The 19,660-nt window shown below is 45.6% G+C and overlaps 1 protein-coding gene and 1 non-coding gene across 4 annotated transcripts in view; both read right to left on the bottom strand.

Moving 5' to 3' along the window:
- BPHL (biphenyl hydrolase like) overlaps positions 1-16,331 on the bottom strand; it is a 36,031-nt gene extending 19,700 nt beyond the window's left edge. Inside the window, exons 1-4 of one of the 3 annotated variants that reach the window (XM_057304842.1) lie at positions 16,161-16,331; positions 9,279-9,382; positions 7,177-7,343; positions 4,973-5,126 (exon numbers count right to left, since the gene is read on the bottom strand). In XM_057304842.1, the coding sequence (XP_057160825.1) occupies positions 4,973-5,126; positions 7,177-7,343; positions 9,279-9,382; positions 16,161-16,267 (532 nt within the window). In that variant the 5' untranslated portion in view covers positions 16,268-16,331. Of the gene's footprint in view, positions 1-4,972; positions 5,127-7,176; positions 7,344-9,278; positions 9,383-15,820; positions 16,062-16,160 lie in introns of those variants that run through there. The other 2 variants (XM_026511398.4, XM_044388724.3) reach the window with 2 other exon arrangements.
- On the bottom strand, positions 12,825-12,927 carry LOC113264535 (U6 spliceosomal RNA). Its single transcript, XR_003319733.1, has one exon. It is a non-coding gene; the product is annotated as a U6 spliceosomal RNA (small nuclear RNA).
- Positions 16,332-19,660: the final 3,329 nt, after the last annotated feature.

The following is a 19,660-nucleotide window of genomic DNA, read 5'->3' as shown; positions in this document are numbered from 1 at the left end:
GATCCAAGTTAGCTAATGTTCAATGTGAAAACATTTTTCTTGCTAAAATGTAAATTCGTCCCTGGGATAGGAGAGTAAAAGCAGACATTTAGAGAGTAAAAGCAGACATTTAGAGTGAGAGGTAGCTATCAGTATGTAAAATTTGGGGCCTGGCTTTAGACTCTCGGGGGAAATATTATCTAAATCTCAAGGAGCAGAAAAATCTAGCAGTAGCTGGGGCAAGCCAGAGGTTCACTTCAAGCACTGTGGTTAAGCACACAGGCTCAGAAGTCCTACTGGCTGGGTCTGAACCCTGAGCACATTCCTCAACCTCTCTGTGCTAGTTTCCTCATCTGAAAAATGAGAATTATAATAACACTCTGACATAAAGAGTAAATAAGTTAGACATGAAATGTGCTAACAGTGGTACCCAGCATATAACAAACACTCAAAAATATTCTGTGTATTTATATACTTACTTTTGTTAACTTTTTTTCAAGAGGAAGCCAGTTTTACCCCAAAGCATAATTTCCACCAAAAAATAAGTAGCAATTATGTTTCACAGTTAAGTTCCTAAAATAACTATTTGACTCAAACTATTTGCTGATGTGAAATAGATATAATTTGTATCCCCCCCCCAAAACAGATACATTTCTTTTTTTGAGCATATAACTTGTGCTAAGTACCAGAGGAAAACTCATTCACTCAACCATTAATTAGTGAATTAATCCAGTAAACATTATTTGTAGGCTGCTGAGTGTTAGAGCACATACGAACTTGAATAGGATTTGGTCTCTGCCCTCAAGGGCCTTATCGTCTAGAGTTGTAAAGGACCTCTGTAGAAGAGTGGGATAAATGTCATTGGAGAGGCTGGGGGAGGACAGAGGAGGGCCAGTGAGCTCAGAGGGGCAATGGCAGGAAGTGGCAGTGGTGGTGGGCTTCCTGGAGGAGGCACTGTTGGGTCTAAGTCTGCCAGAACAGAAGCTTGCAAGCAAATACAGGAGCCGTGCCACCGATTGCCAGAACTTCAGGAGTTTCCAGGTGGTCGAAGAAAAGGATAGGTGTGGGGGGTAGAGGAGAGAAAGCGGCAGCAGATGGGCCTAGAAAGACAAGGGGTTCTCGCTCACTCAGACTTCGAGAGCAAAGTAGAGGACTCTGAACCCTAATCATCTGGAAAGCAATGCGAGGCTGTGGAGGGTTTTCAAGTAAGATATAATGAGATTTACACCTTAGCAAACTACCGTCCAAGCAGTTTGGAAAGTAGACTGAAAGGAGGTAAAGACAGAGCAGGTTGGAAAGTGCTGGTGGATCTAAGTGAAGACAGATGGGGAGGCCTGGACCTGGGGCCTGGCAGGAGGAACGGAAAAGGTGAGACGGATTCCAGACAGAGCTCAGCAGAACGCAGGAAGAACGCAGAGGTCTGGATCACTGACTGCAGACGCAAAACGCTGGGCTTCACTGGCGGACCTCCCAGCTGTGCCATCAACACAGGCTTCTTCGCTTGCCTGAGCCCTGAGCTGAGTCACACATAGCTGTGTTAACGTTAGCTCACAGTAGGCGTTCAGTAAATCATAATCAAAATATTCTCTCTTGTGGAAGAAAGTATATTCCACTGAGTGTCACTTAGCAAGGTGGGAAATGTAGCAGGAAGGACAGGTGTGCAGGAAAGATTATGAGTCTGACTTTGGACACACTGAACGTAAGATGAAAAATGAACACGAAGTTGAGTATCTGGAATCTGGGAGTCTGAAGACGCCAACGGACGAGGGAAGCTCCCTGGGTGTCAGAATGAGAAGAGGAGCAGAGGGCTAAGGATGGAGCCCGGCAGCGCAGAGCAGGGAAGGCGTCAGACAGAGGATGGGCACGGGTAAGGGGAAAGCTATGGCTGCGGCGGCAAGAAAGTCAGGGCGGAGAAGCTTCAAGAAGAGGGTGTGGTCAGCACCACCTCACGTGTGTGCGTTCGCGTGCCGCAGAATGCCCGAGAAGCTGAAGCGCGCCAACGCACCCGAGGGGCCGGACAGCACGGAGGCCCCGGTGCAGGAGGCGGGGGCCCCAAGCCACCCCGCGCATGGTAGGGGGAGAGGGGGCCGAGCGAGTCGGCCTGGCGGCTGGAAGGGCGGCCCAACTCTGGCGGCAATGGCAGCGGTTCAACGTGGGAGCCGCACAGGAAGGCTGAGCGCACGGGGGCAGCGGGACAGCGGGGCCGGGCCCAGGCGCCTGGACGGCACCGAAGGATTTTACGTCGCAGAATCCAGTGCCCAGGTTTTTGCCTTAGGGAGGAAGCTCCTACATGGAAGACCGACGGCCCTCCGAGGCCGAGGGTCCTCAGCAGGAAAACGGTGCGCAGAAGAGACAGCAGTTACCTTAGAGGTCGGCCCTGCAGGCCTCCCAGGTGGACGAGCCCCTCTCGCGGAGACAGAGACGACGGCCCGGCTGCGGCAAGACTCACGCGGCGGTGAGCTCAGTGCAGACTCACCAGTTCCAGGCTGTCCAGAGCCAGGTGCTCGGCCGGTACACAGAAATCCGGCTCTGGGGGAGTCTGGCTGAATAGTAGTTTGGAGAACATCACCCCCTAGTCAGAGCGGAACCTGTGAGACCTCTGCTCAGCTGAGTACCAGTATCTCTTGGGCGTGGGTGCTGGCCAAGCTGGTGTGAGCCCCCCTCTCACAGATTATGGCCAAACTCCAGACGGAACGAGGAGCAACTACCTGCCAAGGTGTAAGAGCGGGAGGCTGACCACAGTCAAACCTTGAAGGATGACCCAGAAAGGAGATGAGTTTCTTATTTCCCTTTTCTTCCTTTGGGGGTGCTGAAAGCAGAAACTTCAGGAGAAGACCCCTAGGATTAGCCAGAGGACCTGGACCAGGCTCCCCTGCTTGAGGAAGACTGTTTTGTTTTTTTCTTTCTCTCTCTCTCTCTCTCTTCTTACCCAAGGCCATGTTGGGAAGGTGCACAACCATGGGCCTGCACTACTAGTCCAGCGGCAGGCCCCTAATCCTCCAAGAGAAGGCTAGCTCTCTGACCGAACGTATCAGAAAAAGGCGCCCCTAGTGTCTGAAGATTGTAGGCGACATCCCTGTTATTCGTTCCATCTCTTTTCTCTTGCTGCTTTGCCCTAAAGATGGCTCCAGTTGCAGGGTACTGCACAATGGGGGTGTGGGGTGCTGAAACCTGTCTTTCTGAGAGAAAACTGTGTTTCTGGTCATAGGAGCTTTGAAGGGGGTCCCTAATTCTGCATATGAACTGATGAAATGATTCAAGTCCTGGGATCACCCCTGAGCTCTCCATGTACAGGGAAGATGCAAAAAAGCACATACATAAGCTTCAAGAACTGAACTACCATATAAACCACCATCTACATCCCAGCACAGGCTTCGAGAACGGACCTGATGCTGCAACAACAGCCCACAGAAGGCTAAAGAGAATTTGCAGTATGAACCTAACCAGGCTGACTGCATGCCGAGGAAAAAAAACAACATTCCTCAGAGTTGTAACAGGATACCGAGTCTCACGGCATAGTACAATAAAAACAATCCCAAATTAACCAACATACAAAACCAAAAAATACATAAATGAAAAAACTCTACAACCCCCAAACAGGCAGATCTGACCAATTCTCAAGGGAAAAGACAACCAGCAAATGCTGACCCTAAAATGACCCAGACATTGGAATTATCAGACAGAGAAGGCAGGCATTGTCACAGGCATTTCCATTCCGTTTACAGTATTTTCTCCTCTGAACCCGGCAGGGATACAACAAGGACAAGCAGGAGTACCGATTAGGATGGGTGACTGCCTCGGACTCATCATTTAAGAGGGTCATTGCCCCTCCTCAAACAGGGTGAAGAACTAAGATTCTACAATGGAACACTGACATTAGTGGCTGACTTAAATCGGGTGAACTGCGGAACCAGCTGAGTAAAACTAAACTTGTCATATTCTAGTGTCTGCGTCTGCAAATGTTTTCTGTCAAGGCCCAGAGAGTATTTTTGGCTTTGTGAGCCAAGAGGCAAAATCAAAGGTATTCGGTAGGTAGATTTAAGGTGAGAGACCTCTGACCCACTTGATCCCAACTGGCTGGGCCGGTCCATCTGGGATCCAGGAGAAACACACTCCCAATAAAAAGCCACCAGACTGAAGAAGAGGGTCCTGGTGGGTCAGGCTGGCAGATGGTGTTGGGGAGGCATTCCAGGGCATTTTTGCTTTTTGCCCCAGACACCCTCAGATCCCAGTGTGTCCTTCTCTCCTCCTGAGAGCCACGCAGTTTCAGTTTGGTCAGCTTGCCAGAGGCTAAGCGAGTCCCGAGTTGCTGACTGCAATCCCACAGCTGGGTGCCTGGGAACGGCCAGCAGTCACTAGCATGTAAGCGGCCACCAGCACAGGCTCTGGGCAGCAACTCTGGGCGCAGAGGAGGAAACAGGGACGGAGGGGGATGCCCCTGCTTGATCTCTAGGCCTGACGGCACCAGCCTTCTCCATCAGTGCCCGGCCTTACAAAAACAGATGGGTTGGCTTTGGCCCACAGGCTGTAGTTTGACGGTCCCCGTTCTTCTGCCTCTAAAAACTTCAAAGATAAGCTTGAAGGACAACCTTACAAAATGTGAACAGCACAAAATTTCCTTATCAAAATATAAGGTTTCATATTTGGATACAATGTTCCTTTTTACGCTCCCATAATTTTAAATGAGGTTATGAAGAACACTTTCCATCAAGCCCTCCCTTCTCGAAGTTCACTATCAGCAGTCGGAAATGTGAACGCGGATTTTCTAGGACCTTTTCCTGAGTCATGAAGGTGTCCCTTCTGCAAACAGAAGGTGTTAAAACACAGGCTGGTTAAACTGTAGGACTTTTCTGAGAACTCATGGCTTTTCCTACCGCAGAGCTGAGTACTGGAAGCAGATGAGACAGGACTTGTCAACACATATTGAAGTAAGTCCTGAGAAGGGAGAGCAAAGGTGCCACGTGTCATGACATCTCTGATTCGTGAAACCTACCCTGATAAATCGCCTCATCTTCATCAGTCACGTAGGCATTGGCTCCCCAGATCACCATCTTGCTGATGTACGACGGATATTTTGCAGCTGCAATGAGAGCTGTAATGCCACCATCACTCCATCCCAGCAGAGACACCTTCTTAAACTTCAGCGTCTGCGGGGAATACAGTGAAAGGCATAGCACAGCTGACTGCTCCTCTCTGCTAAAAGAATCCCATAACTGACAGTTGTCAAAATCAATACAGCTGTGAGGTTTGGAGCAGCCGCTGGCAATTTAAGAAAAATCCTAGAGTCCATCATTTGATGATGTAAATGCTTTTTCTCAATTACTTTGGTGGAAGTATAAGTATCGTAAAATCCTAAGTGCCTCTGAAACTAATAATGCAGTATATGTTCATTAAATTGAATAAAACCCCCCTAAGTACATAGTACTGCTTTGAATTAATGAGGGAACTACATCTTCTGGAGGTATAGAATCTCTGGAAACAGAGGCGATCAGCTGTCCTTGGAAATGACAAGTAACATGTGCACACACACCCACGCCTGAGCGAAGGCTTTGAGAATAGTATGCAGATTACAGAGGGAAACTTGATATTTACTGGATGGAATGAAGTCACCGCATCTGATAAAACCACTGACTGCAACTGTGGGAAGAACAGGCTGGAGGAGAATGGTGTCACGGGGAGGTTATGTTAGTCTTTAAATCACCCAGGATCTGAAAACTTGTTAGACAGGGAAACTGAACAAAGATTACATCTGAGAGATACTGCCTAGAAGTAAAAATAGAATGACTTGGAAAATGAAAGATGTAACAAATATCAGTCCAAGATACTGATGGGACTATCAAGTGCTGTAAGTAGCAAGGATAATAATTTGGCACTATCTTGTAAAAGGAACATTTGCATCTCCTATAACCCAGCATCACCCCCTAGACACGTATGGGGCTCCTACGCTTGTGCGCCAGGAGACAGGCCCTGGGGTGTCCACACCAACATCGTTTATAAGAGATCTAAAATGTCCATGAACAAAACAATGTTCGCTGCACTGCTGTTTATAATCACAAAAAAAGCAACTTAAAAATTAGATTATTTAGCTACCAGCAGAGAGAGGTGAAATAAGATGGTGCATGCACACAATGGAATACCATGTGACTACTGTAAGACTTACGTAAACTTATTTATTCACATGCAAGTATCTCCTTGACAAATTGTTCAAAGAACAGTAATTTGGAAAAACATTATGTATAAATATGATGCCATCAATACAAAACTGTGTATTTATATATGTAATAAGATTGGCTGGAGGGGAAGCCTCTTGCACTGTTGTTGGCAATGCAAGCTGGTACAGCCACTCTGGAAACTAGAATGGAGGTTCCTCAAAAAGTTCAAAATAGAACTACCCTACCATCCAGCAATTGCACTAGTATGTCTTTATCTAAAGGATACAAAATAGTGATTTTGTATCCCAATGTTTACAGCCCACAATAGCCAAAATACGGAAAGAGACCAGATGTCTATCAACAGATGAATGGATAAAGAAGAGGTGGTATATATATAATGGAATATTAGTCAGCCATCAAAAAGGATGAACTATTGCCATTTACAATGATGTGGATGGACCTAGAAGGTATTATGCTAAGTGAAATAAGTCAGTGAGAGAAGGACAAATACCATATGATTTCACTCATATGTGGAGTTTAAGAAACAAAACAGATGAATATAGGGGAAAGAAGGAAAATAAGATGAAATAAAATAAGATGAAAACAGAAAGGGAAGCAAACCATAAGAGACTCTTAACTCTAGGAAACAAACTGAGGGCTGCTGGAGGGGAGGTGGGGGGAGATGGGGTAATCAAGTGATGGTAATTAAGGAGGGCATGTGATGGAATAAGCACTGAGCTTTATATGCAACTGATGAATCACTAAATTCTACCTCTGAAACTAATAATACATGTATGTTAACTAAATTGGGAAAAAAAAGATTGGCTGGAAAGGCAGAGTCTCAAAGTCATAGCAGCAGTATCTCTAAATAGTCGGACTGTGGGATATTTCTACTTGCTAATTCATACCTATTTGAACTCCCTAAATTTTCTGTAGGAATCACATGGTATTAGCCTTACAGAAATAAAAAAAAACCCAGAAACAAAACAGATGAAGACAGGCCCAGCCATCCTCCCTCCTCTGGACTCTTCCCTAAGAGACCCACCTTCATCAAATCAACAGCATCTTTTGCATCCCTTTCAAAAAAGTCCACTGGGAAATCTCGGTCTGGGGGTCTGGAGTGTCCATATCCTCGGGGATCCCAGGCAACCACTGTGAAGAGCTTCTTACTCAGGTTCTTAATCTGGGGTCCAAAATCAGTCTCTCCACTTCCTAAAAATAGCCACTCGGTTACCCACAGGTGAATGATTTCATTATTTCAAGCACATTACAGTAAAAGCAGAAACAACTACAATCTTAAAACAAAGTTAGACAGCAGGATGCAGTCAGCAAAGTAACCTTGTGATGATAAAATCCATTTACTGGGAGGCTGACTTCCTCTCCTGGTGGAGTTCAGACCTGCCTTTTGTCTCCTCCTAGTGGCTACTTTGAGAACAGAGGCCCTGATTCATTCGGTCCTGTATTATTTCGGCACTTAGGGTACTTTCCCAGTTAATCTTGCTTAATAAAAAATTTTTTTTTAATTAAAAAAAAGGAATTTATGAAACTGCATAGAAATTGACTTATCAATATGATATGCTTCTGGGTGATTTTTTCTTTCTTTTTAAAAAATGGCTGTTACAAATGAGAGAGATCCCAATATCATCTGTCAACAAATTTATGAGATTTGGTCCAAGTTATTCAAAGTATAATTCTAAATTCCCAGGTGTTTTTTTTACTAAGCTAATGTGAATAGCCCTGGAGATTTTATTTTCTGGTTATAAGTAAACACCAGAAAACAACTAAAACACTAAATGAAGGGGAGGGCAGGGTGTGGAGGGAAGAAATCAAATTAGCTTGTTCCATTCAAACAGCAGCATGGTAACAAGCAGAAGCACGTTCGTGAGGCTGCGGTGGAACTGCCTGGCAGTTCCCAGCCTGCCCGTAAGGTCACGGCCACTTGTGCGCACACCTGCCACGTGTGCCGTGGAAGGCCAGACTCTCAAGGAGCCCAGTCCGGGGACAAGTCAGCATTTCATTCATAAAGTCTGCTTAGCTTCTAAGGGCTGGTAGCTCAGGCCACATGTGGATACCAAACATCTTGCCTGATAAACTAGCTATTACTACAAAATGTCTTTTAAGGTGGTACAGGGTCATTTAACATTACCAAGGACCACCATTCTTCCTGGGAAGATCTACCTTTCTCAACATCAGGTAAATCATTCAGAAAACCTAAGGCAAAAATATAAATGGAGGGGTGCCTGCGTGGTTCTGTTAGTTTAGCGTCTGACTCTGGATCTCAGCTCAGGTCTTGACCTCAGGGTTTTGAGATCGAGTCCTGTGTTGGGCTCCACGCTGGACATGGAGCCTACTTAGAAAAAATATATATATGTGTGTATATAATGTGCAATATATATAGTATATGTGCTTTTTTTACACATATATATGGTTTTTACACACACATACATGTGTATGCAAATCTGGCAAAGCATTTTACTTTTAGAAGAAAATAAATCATAAGGAAATTGTATATGTTGGTATTATTTCACTAAATTAAAACACTACTAAAACCCTTAAAACCAAATTTGAGTGTCCTGGGATCACTGGACATTATCCCCCAGAGCTGTCTACATGTAAATTACTTATCTGAAAGATAAAATTGGGATCCAGTTGGCTTTATTATGCTCCATTCATGCCAATCTAATTCTGACTTCCAAAAAGTCTTTAAATTAAGTCTTGTTCTTAGCTCTTATTTTAATTAAGCATATAACCAACCACAACAGGTTGATCAATTCCTCTTCTAGCACTGGAAGTCTTGCACCCTGGAACCCCTCGATTCCAGGCACACTGGGATCGTTGGTCAGTAGCTCATCTCCTTCTTTCATCTATCCCTTCCTCCTACACTCCTTTCCTTGACCCCTGTTATCCTCCCAAATTTTAGGTAACTACACAGTATAACTGTATGGGGAAAAAAAAACCACCCTGGGTATTTAAAGGACTGAAGAATACATGTAGTAGAAAGTTATCTTTCTTTTCTGTCACTTAAATTTGTGGCCAATAGTAAAGCATTTAGCAAAGCACTAAAATTAATAATCAATATTTGGCATCTAATAATGTGAATGCATCACAGACTACACAGCATGCAAATTCCATTAAAAACTTCCAGACCCAACATTCCAGGAAGCAGCAGGACTGCGTGCTCTCCCTCTCCGGTCTGCTGATAGTGCAAATGGACCCCATTCACAGCTACTTTGCCCGAGGTTATGGAGGTGCTGAAAGAGAAAAATCCCACCCCCAAAGAAAAATTACTCAGCAGTACAAACGTAATATGACCAGACTGCCCTTTTATATACCTGAGTCAACTCCAGTACCCTTCTCAGGCTTCTTGGGTGACTTTGGTTTGTGCTTTAGTTTTCCAGACCTAAAAGGGGACGGCTTACTAGACTGCAGATCTGAACTGGGCCTTCGTGTTTGAATGTCCTACAGCGCCAGCCCAGGGCTTGCCCTACAGAAGTACTGAGAGGTTGCTGAAATCAACGGCCATACACCCCCAAGGGCACACACCTGGTGAGCTGGATGCCAGTGGTGCCAGGTGCAGGCTGATGTGGGAGCTTCACACGGTGACAAGCGAGGGTGGGCAACCGGGACACAGAGCCTGGAGCCATTTGTCAGGAACTCAGCAGACCTAGAGGGGCAGCCTGGGCCTTCGGCTGCACTGGCAGTGTTCCTAAGGGCGTGGCTGGTCTCAAGAGTCTGCAGAGGCGGCCTTGGTCCCTAGGCAGGCCTTTAGGCGCATGGCTTCTCATGGACTCTGGCCAGCTGCAGACGGGCTCCCGGCAGGAATGCCTGTCTGCACTGCTAGGGCCAGCCTGGTTTTTAACATGTTGGAATATCTGTGTTGATCGTTAAACACACAGGTCCATAAGCTTCCATGTCAAGAGCCCTCCCTGTGCCGCTGACCCTCCTTGGCCCAACACCTCCCATGACGTAGCATCTAACTGGACATGTTGGCTCAGGAGAGTGCCTCGGGCAGGACTTCTGCCCGAGTCTGCTCTGACCGATGCGTGTACCGTATCAAGGGTACTGCTCTGATGAACCTCTCCTCTGAGGCTCTTCCAGAAGCTCCAGAATGACTAAGGAGGGGTACATAGCAATAAACACATACAAGGCTCCTGGATCAGGCCCTAACAGCCTCCTCACTAATTCCCCAGGTGGCTGGGTGACATGCGGAAGCAACGTTCTGGCCCGCCAGGACAGATGCTGGAAGGAGATGCTCCTCTTCTCCTGGCAGGATGTTAAGGAATTTACATTAACCACTGCCCCCCTTTTTCTTTATGTACTCTCTACCCCTATTACCTCTCTGCAGTTAGTCAAAATGCTTACTGAAATGAAGCATTTTTAAAAAATGAGGTCCTCGGTGCCTGGGTGGCTCAGTTGGTTAAGGGTCTGCCTTTGGCTCAGGTCATGATCCCAGGATCCTATGAGTGCCATGTGGGGCTCCTTGCTCAGTGGGGGTCTGCTTCTCCCTCTCCCTCCGCCCCTCCCCCCTGCTCATGCTCTCGCTCTCAAATAAATAAAAATCTTTTTTAAAAAATGAGGTCCTCTTTCCTCTTTCGGTTTCGTCTCATCACCAATTTCAAATGAGAATGCAGAAACGAACGTGCTGAATGCACGTACACTGTCTTAACACAATTTCTGCAAAAATGACCGAATTGGGTGGTAATAAAGCCTGGCATACCTATAAGCTCATTATCTATAGAAAAATCACGAGGAGCAATAATAAAGCCACTGAGCAAGCGTGGTCTCATACTGACACCGCCAAGCACTTATCAGCGTCCTGTTCTTCGGAGTCCTTCATTTCTATTGTTAAAGTGGCTCTAGGGTCCAGATAAAGGCAGATAAAGGGTTATCACCAGATAACCCTCTGGTGATAAAGATCCATTTCCACAAACATTTATTGACAGAGTTACTTTTGCCCATGATCTAGCAAGAGGGAAGATAAAGAGACAAGAGATTCTCGGCAAACCATCAGGGAGGGAGGGTTAGGACTGAGGCCAGGAGCACGGCTGGAGTGAGTCAGGATTTCCCACGTTCGCCGCACAGGAAGAAGGCCCCGAGAGATGGCAAGCACCCGCACGGCTCCTGTTCGTGAGAAGGCGCACTCTTCTTAAACCTCGTGCCCTGAAGATCTCTGAGGGGCTCCCTTTCTTGCAGCGCTCAAGACATGCTTGTAAGAATCATTTTGTACAGTCAGGAGGTCACACACAGTGAGAGGAACCCCACTCCCCACAGCATCTTCCTCAACTCCCAAGACACTGGGATTTCGTGGCTGGGTGTTGCTGACTCTCAGTCTGCACCGTTCAGGGGCCTCAGCAAGGGCACTGCCTTCCAAGGGCATCCTTTCCTTCAGCTTTCACGATCACTCCGAAATCTCTTTGGCAAAAAACCTCTAACTTCCCTTCATGCTTTGCTGTATTTGTGTTTTGGTTCTCCCATTCCAAACTTTTCCCCCAATTACCCTATCCCAGCTTTTGGTTGCCCAAGATGAAGGTTAAAAACAAAAGCATGTAGTCTAGAATTGGCATAATGGGAACTCAATGTCAGGGCAAGGTTACTAAGGCAGAAGACTTTGAAGATGGTTCTAGAAGAGACAGAGACCATATCGGATCGAGCAGAGGTATCTGGAGAAGAGTGAAAAAAGTAGCATTTGAACTGCACTTCCAAGAGGAGTAAAATTTAAAAAAAAAGAATGTGGTAGGGAGGGTGCTTCTAGAATAACATGATCAAAGGCCCAGGGGCAAGGGACATATGTGGGGACAAGGCAGTGTTCACGCCTGGCAAGAGTGTGGGGTCCAAGAGGGAACAAGGTTTGGGCTGAATGCTGAGGGAGTCTGCAGCTAGGCTAAGGGGAAAGAAGACGTCTCTAGTGCCTTGTCATCAACATCAATGTGTCCCCACACCAGAGGTACCCACCACTGTCACATCAGCCCACCCCATGGGGTTAATGGAGGTTGCCAAAAACCTTTTATCGATCTCCGGGTTGGGGAAACAGGACAGAGAAGTGATTATAAACAAAAGTAAATCAAAGTAAATCAATTTCAAATGCAAGAAAAAAATTTTATTTAAAAAAATAGTTATTGAATAAAAAAATAAAGTTATCAAATTATTTACTGAATGATTTATCATCAATAGAAGACCACTGAAATGAGTAAAGCATTCTTTTCTCCAGTTTAGCAAGGGGCCTTTAGACAGTAGTTCAGGCCTCATTTTATGTGTCTGTGGAAAGAAAATCAGACTGCAGAGAGACCAGGCCTTCAATGGCCCTGAAATGTGCATATTACTTGAGCCACAATCAAGATACCAAATTTCCCGAACACACAGAAAAAAAGGATAAAAAAATTTCAGAAAATTTAAAGACCAAAAATGAATCTTTCCTTTGGGGTGTCCATCCGTCTTTATCACCACTTTCTCCCCACTAATGATCACTTCACATCTCTAACCCACGTGTTCTTAAGCACGTGCGCTCGTTAGAATACCTGTGGAGAGTTAAAAATATAGCTGCCTAGGACAATATGCTTGCCTAGGACAAACCCGGCACACTATGACTCAATGACTGGGGTAGAGCCCTGGCATGTGCTTTCTCTTTCTCTCTTTCTCACTCTCTCCCTTTTCATTTTCCTTTCCTTCCTTCCTTCCTTTTCTTTCTCTCTCTTTTTAAATATGGAACGCCTCACGAATTTGCATGTCATACCTGCACGGGGGCCATGCTAATCTTCTCCGTATCATTCCAATTTTAGTATATGTGCTGCTGAAGCAAGCTGGCAGGTGCTTTCAAAAACACCAAGACACTACCTTACTATTCATTCGCTCATCTATTTCCTGAACTCCTCCTTTGTTCTGAGCCCTCCAGTAGCTTAGAGGCCGGCAGAAAAGACATAATTAGATCAGCAGATAATTAAATCAGCAGGCACTATGCAGTTTGCCTAGTATTATGACTGAGAAGTTGGGAGGATACAGGAGATGCTGGGGGTGCAGACAGCAGACATTAAGTTCCCCACACCTTAACCAACATCTACACAGCTGCCTACTTGGCCCCTTTTATGAGAGCATTTTCAGCTTCCCACTGTATCAGCGGGAAGCTCAAACTTAAGATTTGAATCATCTGGCACACTTAAATTTCCAGATGCCCAGGCTGTAAAATCTCTGGGGTGGGACACAGGCATCTGTATTTTTTAAATTCCTCAAGAGATTCTAATTCGCAACCGAAGTTGAGAACGACTGTACTGAGTTAATTTCTTGTAGAAGAAAAAGAAAATCCTAACTATTAAAAACAGCCTGTAGGAAGGCCTGCTCACCTAGAATTGCATATGCCTTACAAATATGAATTTGTCCCTGTCTCTTTTTCCGGGAAGCTGGATAGGCAATTTTGTGAAAGGGAAGGAGGTCACAAGCAATACGATGATAATGACTCCCGGGTTGTGGGGGCTGAGCTGCTCCCTTCCAAGAAGGAAAGTGTCCTCCAAGAATCTAACGACTTGGGGAAAACAAACATTTAGTTTCATTATTAAGCTAAGTAATGAACTCTATTAAGAGCTTACTTATCTCATTTGTTTTGCTGTGATGTACATTATACTTACTCTAATTTTACCAATGAGAAACCTGAGGATTAGAGTGTTTAGACAACTTGCCCCAGTCACATTACTGGTAATTTACACCAGTAATGATGGTGTCTGACATCAGCGCCTTTGGCATTTTGCCCTTTGCTTAGAAATAAAAATGAAGCCAATTAATACACCCTCACTTTGAAAGCCCTACATATTCTCCATTATCTTATGTTCAGCTATTTTTTGGGTATATTTTTTCCAAAGTAACCATTAGCTACAATAACGTAGTAGCTACCCCTAGGGCTTGAATTAAATGAATTTTGATGACTTACTTTGCATCTCTCATACACTGCGTTACTACTGAGATAGTCGTATCTGTATCAGTACTAACTGTAGCTACTAATTAGTGAATTCTTATTATATTCCAGGCCCTTTACATTTATTGTCTCTAATCCTCAGAACAATTCTGCAAGGCACTAGGCTCAGAGAGGTCAAGTAACCTGCTCACATTTGTGCAGCTGGGAAGTGGCAATGAAGCCATGTAAACACCAGAGTTCATGCTCTTTCTGTTACCTCACGGCTGAACAAAGTGTCCCAACCGGGCTCTGGCCCCGGGGCCCCACGCACCCTGACTACCAGACAGAGGGTGGTGGTGGCAGGTGCCAGGGAAAGGAGGGTCTCTGATTCTCAGGCAGAGCATCCCAAGGTTGAACTCAGAGAACAGTTTCCTTCTGGCACATTGGTGAGTTCTGTAAATTATTAATACTGAACTGTACTCGACATACAACTGCAGATAGAAAAAGCATTTTTTAAAAATTTTTATTATTATTATTTTTTTACCTGGTTCTGGAACAAACCAGTTTACAGATTACAAAATAAAAAAGAGTCAGAGTGCCAACCACAGACAAAACAAGCTTCTGGAACACAACTCAAGTGTACGTTGGGTACTGGCTGTTCTGAAGCAAAGGTCTTAAAAGAGCGCTTTCACCTACTTATACTGGGCTGCAGCTTCATTTCAGGATCAACCAGTACCCCTGCTCGTTTTCTCTGATTACATGTAGTATCAACTTGCAACTGCATTTACAAAACAGCAGTTCAAAATCCAGAGAAACCTGTTTTTCAGAGATATTTTAGGAAGAATGATTTACACTAAATGGATGGGGCCTTCCTGAAACCATTAAACAACCTATCTCAACTTGGGTATTGGTACATAGTAACCTTACTTCAATCTCTTTCTGCAAATAGGAAACTGGATAAATTGCCATTTTTCAATGTTGATTTATACAGCTGTGAACATTGACCTATTTTTCCACCTGTATTAAAATAGTCCTGAAAATCTAAAAGTTCTAAAATAATAATAAAAAAGAACTTCAATCAAATATGAAACTTAGGAACTAGTTAATCACAACATAAAAATTTAAAGCTGACCAGATTTTTCCCTTCTCCTTCCAAATTAAATTTTCAAATGAGAAGTTTTCATATTGGATCAACTGAAGTTCTAAATGCCAGGTACCCATTTGGGATTTGACTTTTCCTAGCCATAAATGGAACTGACCCATCACCAGTTAATTGCATACATGCCCTGTGTACGTTTGTGTGTAAAGTGTATAGGTAGGTGTGTAGGGGGTGAAGTAGAGCAACCCTCATGCTGCTCTAACCACATTTTCTGCTTAGTATCTCTTGGGACCAAGGGCACCCATTAATCTAGTTTTGTCTTGTTCTATCTCGAAGTGTACATGAAGATGGGAGATAGGGAGTCAGAAAAGAAAAAGGCAGATTGTTCGCCTTTCCGACTACATCTGAACCTCAGAGTCAGGCCAAGGATTCTGAATTATCCCAGAGGCTCAAGGTGGTTCTTTTGCACATTAAAGTTCAAAATCAGAAAAAAAAAAAAAAAAAAAAAAAAAGACGAAGACGACGCAAGGACTTTGTACCCGGGACTGTGAGAGCTAACAGGTCACGGAAATTCTCAGGCTGGCTTTTGATATAAGAAGCATGAGAGATAAGAGCCCTGAAGGTGTGAAGAGACTGGACAGAGCAACGAATAAGAATGAAGGGTTTGGGATTCTAATCTCTGTCTTGAGAGTGTGGCTAAGATTACGTTACCTCCCTGGGTCTCCTTCGTCTGTCTGCACAATGAAGGGCTTGCACTCCATCACCCAAGCTCTTTAAGGCTCCAGTCGCAGAAGTGAAACCGATGAGTGGCTGAAGTGCTCAGTCCGGGAGGAGCAGAGGTGGAGGTTTGCTCCACCGCCTCCCGTGCACCCACGTGGGGCAGGCTCCGGGTCGCCGTGTAAGGGCAAGACGGCGGAGACGCTGTACCCACGGCCGCTGCCCTCACTGCCCAGCCTGCCCCGCCCCCCCGGCTAGCGCGCTCCTCTCCCGCCGCCCCCCCAGAGCGCGGACCTGGCCGCGCGGGCTCCCGGAGGGAAGCGGGTACCATTACCCGAATGCGGCTGCAGGCCCGGCACGGGGGACCTGGTTCCCCGGCTTCAGAATCGACAGGACGATCTGCAGCCGCCGCAAACACTGGCTACTCAGCGGCGCAGCCATGATCGCAGGTGGCGCCCAACCCCGGGAGCGCGCCAGCGCCGGGCTCCACCTACCGTCCTGGGACCGCTCCTCAGCGCCGCCAGAGAGCGAGCGTGCGCCCCGCCCCGCCCCGCCCCGGCGCCCCGCCCCGCCCCGCCCGCCGCTCCAGCCCCCCTCGCTGAGTCGCTAGGAGACGCGCAGGCGCCGAGGACCCGCTCCGCCCGGCTGCCCGGGAACACGCAGGCGCCGGGACTTCCGCGGGGAGATGGATTCACTAGTCGCGTTCCGCCAGCCTACCCTCGTCACGCCGAGGTGCTCGGCCACGTAGGCAGCTGAAATGTCTCTGACCCTTGACAGAAACGGGGCTTAGGGTCCCACGGGTACTGCGACACAGATCGTCTCCTCTCGGGGTGCCAGCTCTGGCTCTCGAGGAGCACGTCCCAGTTGGCTCTGTCGTACGCGTCGCCACCGACGGAGACCCGTCCCTTCAGGAAAGCGAGGCCACATCCGCCCATCCCTCCCATCTCTCAGGGGGTGGGTGGTGAGGAGGCGCTTGGGAGGGATGGATGGAGAAGGGGCCTTCAGGCTGGCTGCTATCCGTGGGATGAAATGCATTTGCTTCTAAGAATGATGCAATTAAAAATTTCCTTCATATCATCTCACACCCATTGGTATAGCTATTGACACACACACACACACACCCAGAAAATAAGTATTGGCAACGATGTGGAAAAATTGGAACCCTGTGCACTGCTGGTGGGAATGTAAACTGGTGCAGTACAGTGGAAAACGGCATGGTGGGTCTTCAAAAAATTAAACCTAGAATTACCGTAAGATCCAGCAATTCCACTTCTGGGTCTATACCCTCAAGAATTGAAAACAGTGTCTCAAAGATATTTATACCCATGGTCACAGCATTATTCACAGCAGTCAAAAGGTTGAAAGCAACCCAAATGTCATTGGAGGGGTGAAGGTATAACTGTGTATACATATAATGGAATATTGTTCTTTAAAAAGGATGGAAATTCTGACATACGCCATAGTATGGATGAACATTGAGACATTATACTAAGTGAATACACCAGTCATAAAAGGACAAATACTGTATGATTTCATGTATATGAGATACCCGGAGTAGGCAAATTCAAAGAGACAAAGTACAGAGGCGGTATGCCAAGGGCTTGGGGGGAGGGGAGAATGGGGAGTTAGTGTCTAATGGGTGCAGAGTTAGTTTTGTAAGATGAAAGGAGTTCTGGAGATGGAAATGGTGGTGGCAGCACGATGATGTGAGTGTGCTTAATGCCACTGAACTATCTGCTTAAAAGTTAAGATGGTAAATTTTATTTGTATTTTATCACAAAATATTTTTCTTCTTCAGATCATGTAATTCAAGCTTTATAAGGGTTATAAACATTACCTGCAATTCACAGTTCAGTGAAGAAAAAACTACCGCTGTAACGCTGGCTACCGCTGTGCCTTAGCTGGAAATAACTGGCCTCACTGTCACTGGTTAGCCTTGGCTCCAATTATTCAGGATAGCAATAGCTTCCTTGCATATTACATTCTGTCTCCTCCATGAGACCCCTGTATTGTAACAGTCCCAGATACACAGTGCTTTTTAAAGTGTTACAGCCATGGAAAGTTCTGATACCTGCAGTTTCCCCACTAGCCCTTTGAGTTTCTTGAGCAATAAAGGCAAGGCTGGCTTAAAGATGGATTATGCAAAAACATTCTCTCAACATAAATGTGTCACATCAATTTCCCGCATAGAAGGAAACAAATACGTTTTAGCTGACTACTATCATCTGACTTTCAGAAACCTTTGGTGGGTCAACATTTCCTTATTTTTCCCTGAGACGTTGATTTGGGATTTCTGGTCAGAGATCAGGAGAGTAAAACTAATCGTACAATTTTAACCTGTTATCCTACCGAGAAGCAAAAACGGTAGCACTGTGAGGCTTTAGGTTATTGGTGTCACAACTGATTTTTAAGTGCACACTTGAGAACTAGTCCTTTAGGTGTAACACTAGCGTGCAGTTTAAAAAAGAACTTTGTGCCAGGCACCTTATGATGCATTATTTTGATCCTGACATCAACTTTATTGCCCTAGTTCTAGAAGAGAAAATAGAGGCTAAGAGAGGTTAGGAAGCAGGCCCTCCATGCACAGCTGAAGAGTGGCAGATGAGAATTGAAGGCTGCTTGATTTCACAACCTGTACTTGGATTGTTATTTGTTATGGAATTCACTGGAATAGCATTAGGCCTTCAATGATTTCTTTGTAATCAGATACTTCTCAAATCTTGACCATAGAGACACCTAATGTTTTGCTTTGCTTTGTTCTTTTGTTGTTGTTTTTCTTGACTTCAGTCCTTTGCAGTGAAATTGCGCATTAACCCTGCCCTGATTGCAATGGGTAAAAATCATTAATCTTTCACTTCTTACTCCTAAAACACTAAAACCTGATGAATAAAAGTACACTTAAAATGTAAACCGTGATGATGAGGGAACAGAAGGCAAGCTGAGGACAAAGAAACGGACGCCCTGCGACACACCCCCCCCCCCACCTCCCCGGGATGTAGGTGACATTCCTCAGGCACTCCTGGCTGCCCTAAAGGACAAAGAAATAGTTAACCTATAGATACCACAATCCTGCAAGACTTAAGTCTGCCTCGGTTTACAAATGTCTTAGCAGTTTACAAGAACAAAGCATTTCTATCACTAACCTAGCTTCCGGAAGGGAATGTAGATACAATTAAATGTCCTTATAATCTGCAGCCTCCGGGAAGTTCCCAACTATCTTTATGTTAATGTCTTACTAGAGGGGAAAAACAACCTTAATTTGACAATGGCAAGGTCTCCAGTATCCTGTGAGTCTTCTTTAACATATGAAAATATTTCTCAACCTCCCTTTTTCCTTACCTCCCCCAACCCCATGGTATATAATAGCCACCCCTCACAACCCCGGTGCAGCAGCTCTTTCTGCTCACGGGTCCTGTTCCCGTGCTTTAATAAACCACCAATTTTGCACCAAAGACACCTCAAGAGTTCTTTCTTGGTCGTCGGCTCCGGACTCTACCCCACTGAACCTCACGAGTATTCCGTGTCCTCATCATTTGGCGCCCAACGTGGGGCTTTGAGTCTTTACAGCCGGACTCTGAGCTTCGGTGCAAAATTGGTGAGTACTTTCTCTCTTCCTTTACTGTCATTTCAGGGGCTCTTCAAGGAGTACGGTCTTATTGGAACACTTTCATGTCGCTAGGTTAGGCCGCAATCCTCTAGCCCATGGCTACTCTATGGGGAGGAAAAAGCCTGCCTTTTGACTGGAAGTTAGTACCCTGGCCAGGATGGTAATAAGACCCAGAAACTTGATGCCCTCTTTTTACTGCTGTCCTTATACAAAGTCATCTGTCTTGG

This window comes from Ursus arctos, unplaced genomic scaffold, assembly GCF_023065955.2.
Source record: "Ursus arctos isolate Adak ecotype North America unplaced genomic scaffold, UrsArc2.0 scaffold_31, whole genome shotgun sequence".
NCBI classification, from domain to species: domain Eukaryota; kingdom Metazoa; phylum Chordata; class Mammalia; order Carnivora; family Ursidae; genus Ursus; species Ursus arctos.
The sequence above is the reverse complement of the archived record's forward strand: the minus strand, read 5'-3'. Positions and strand labels throughout refer to the sequence as shown.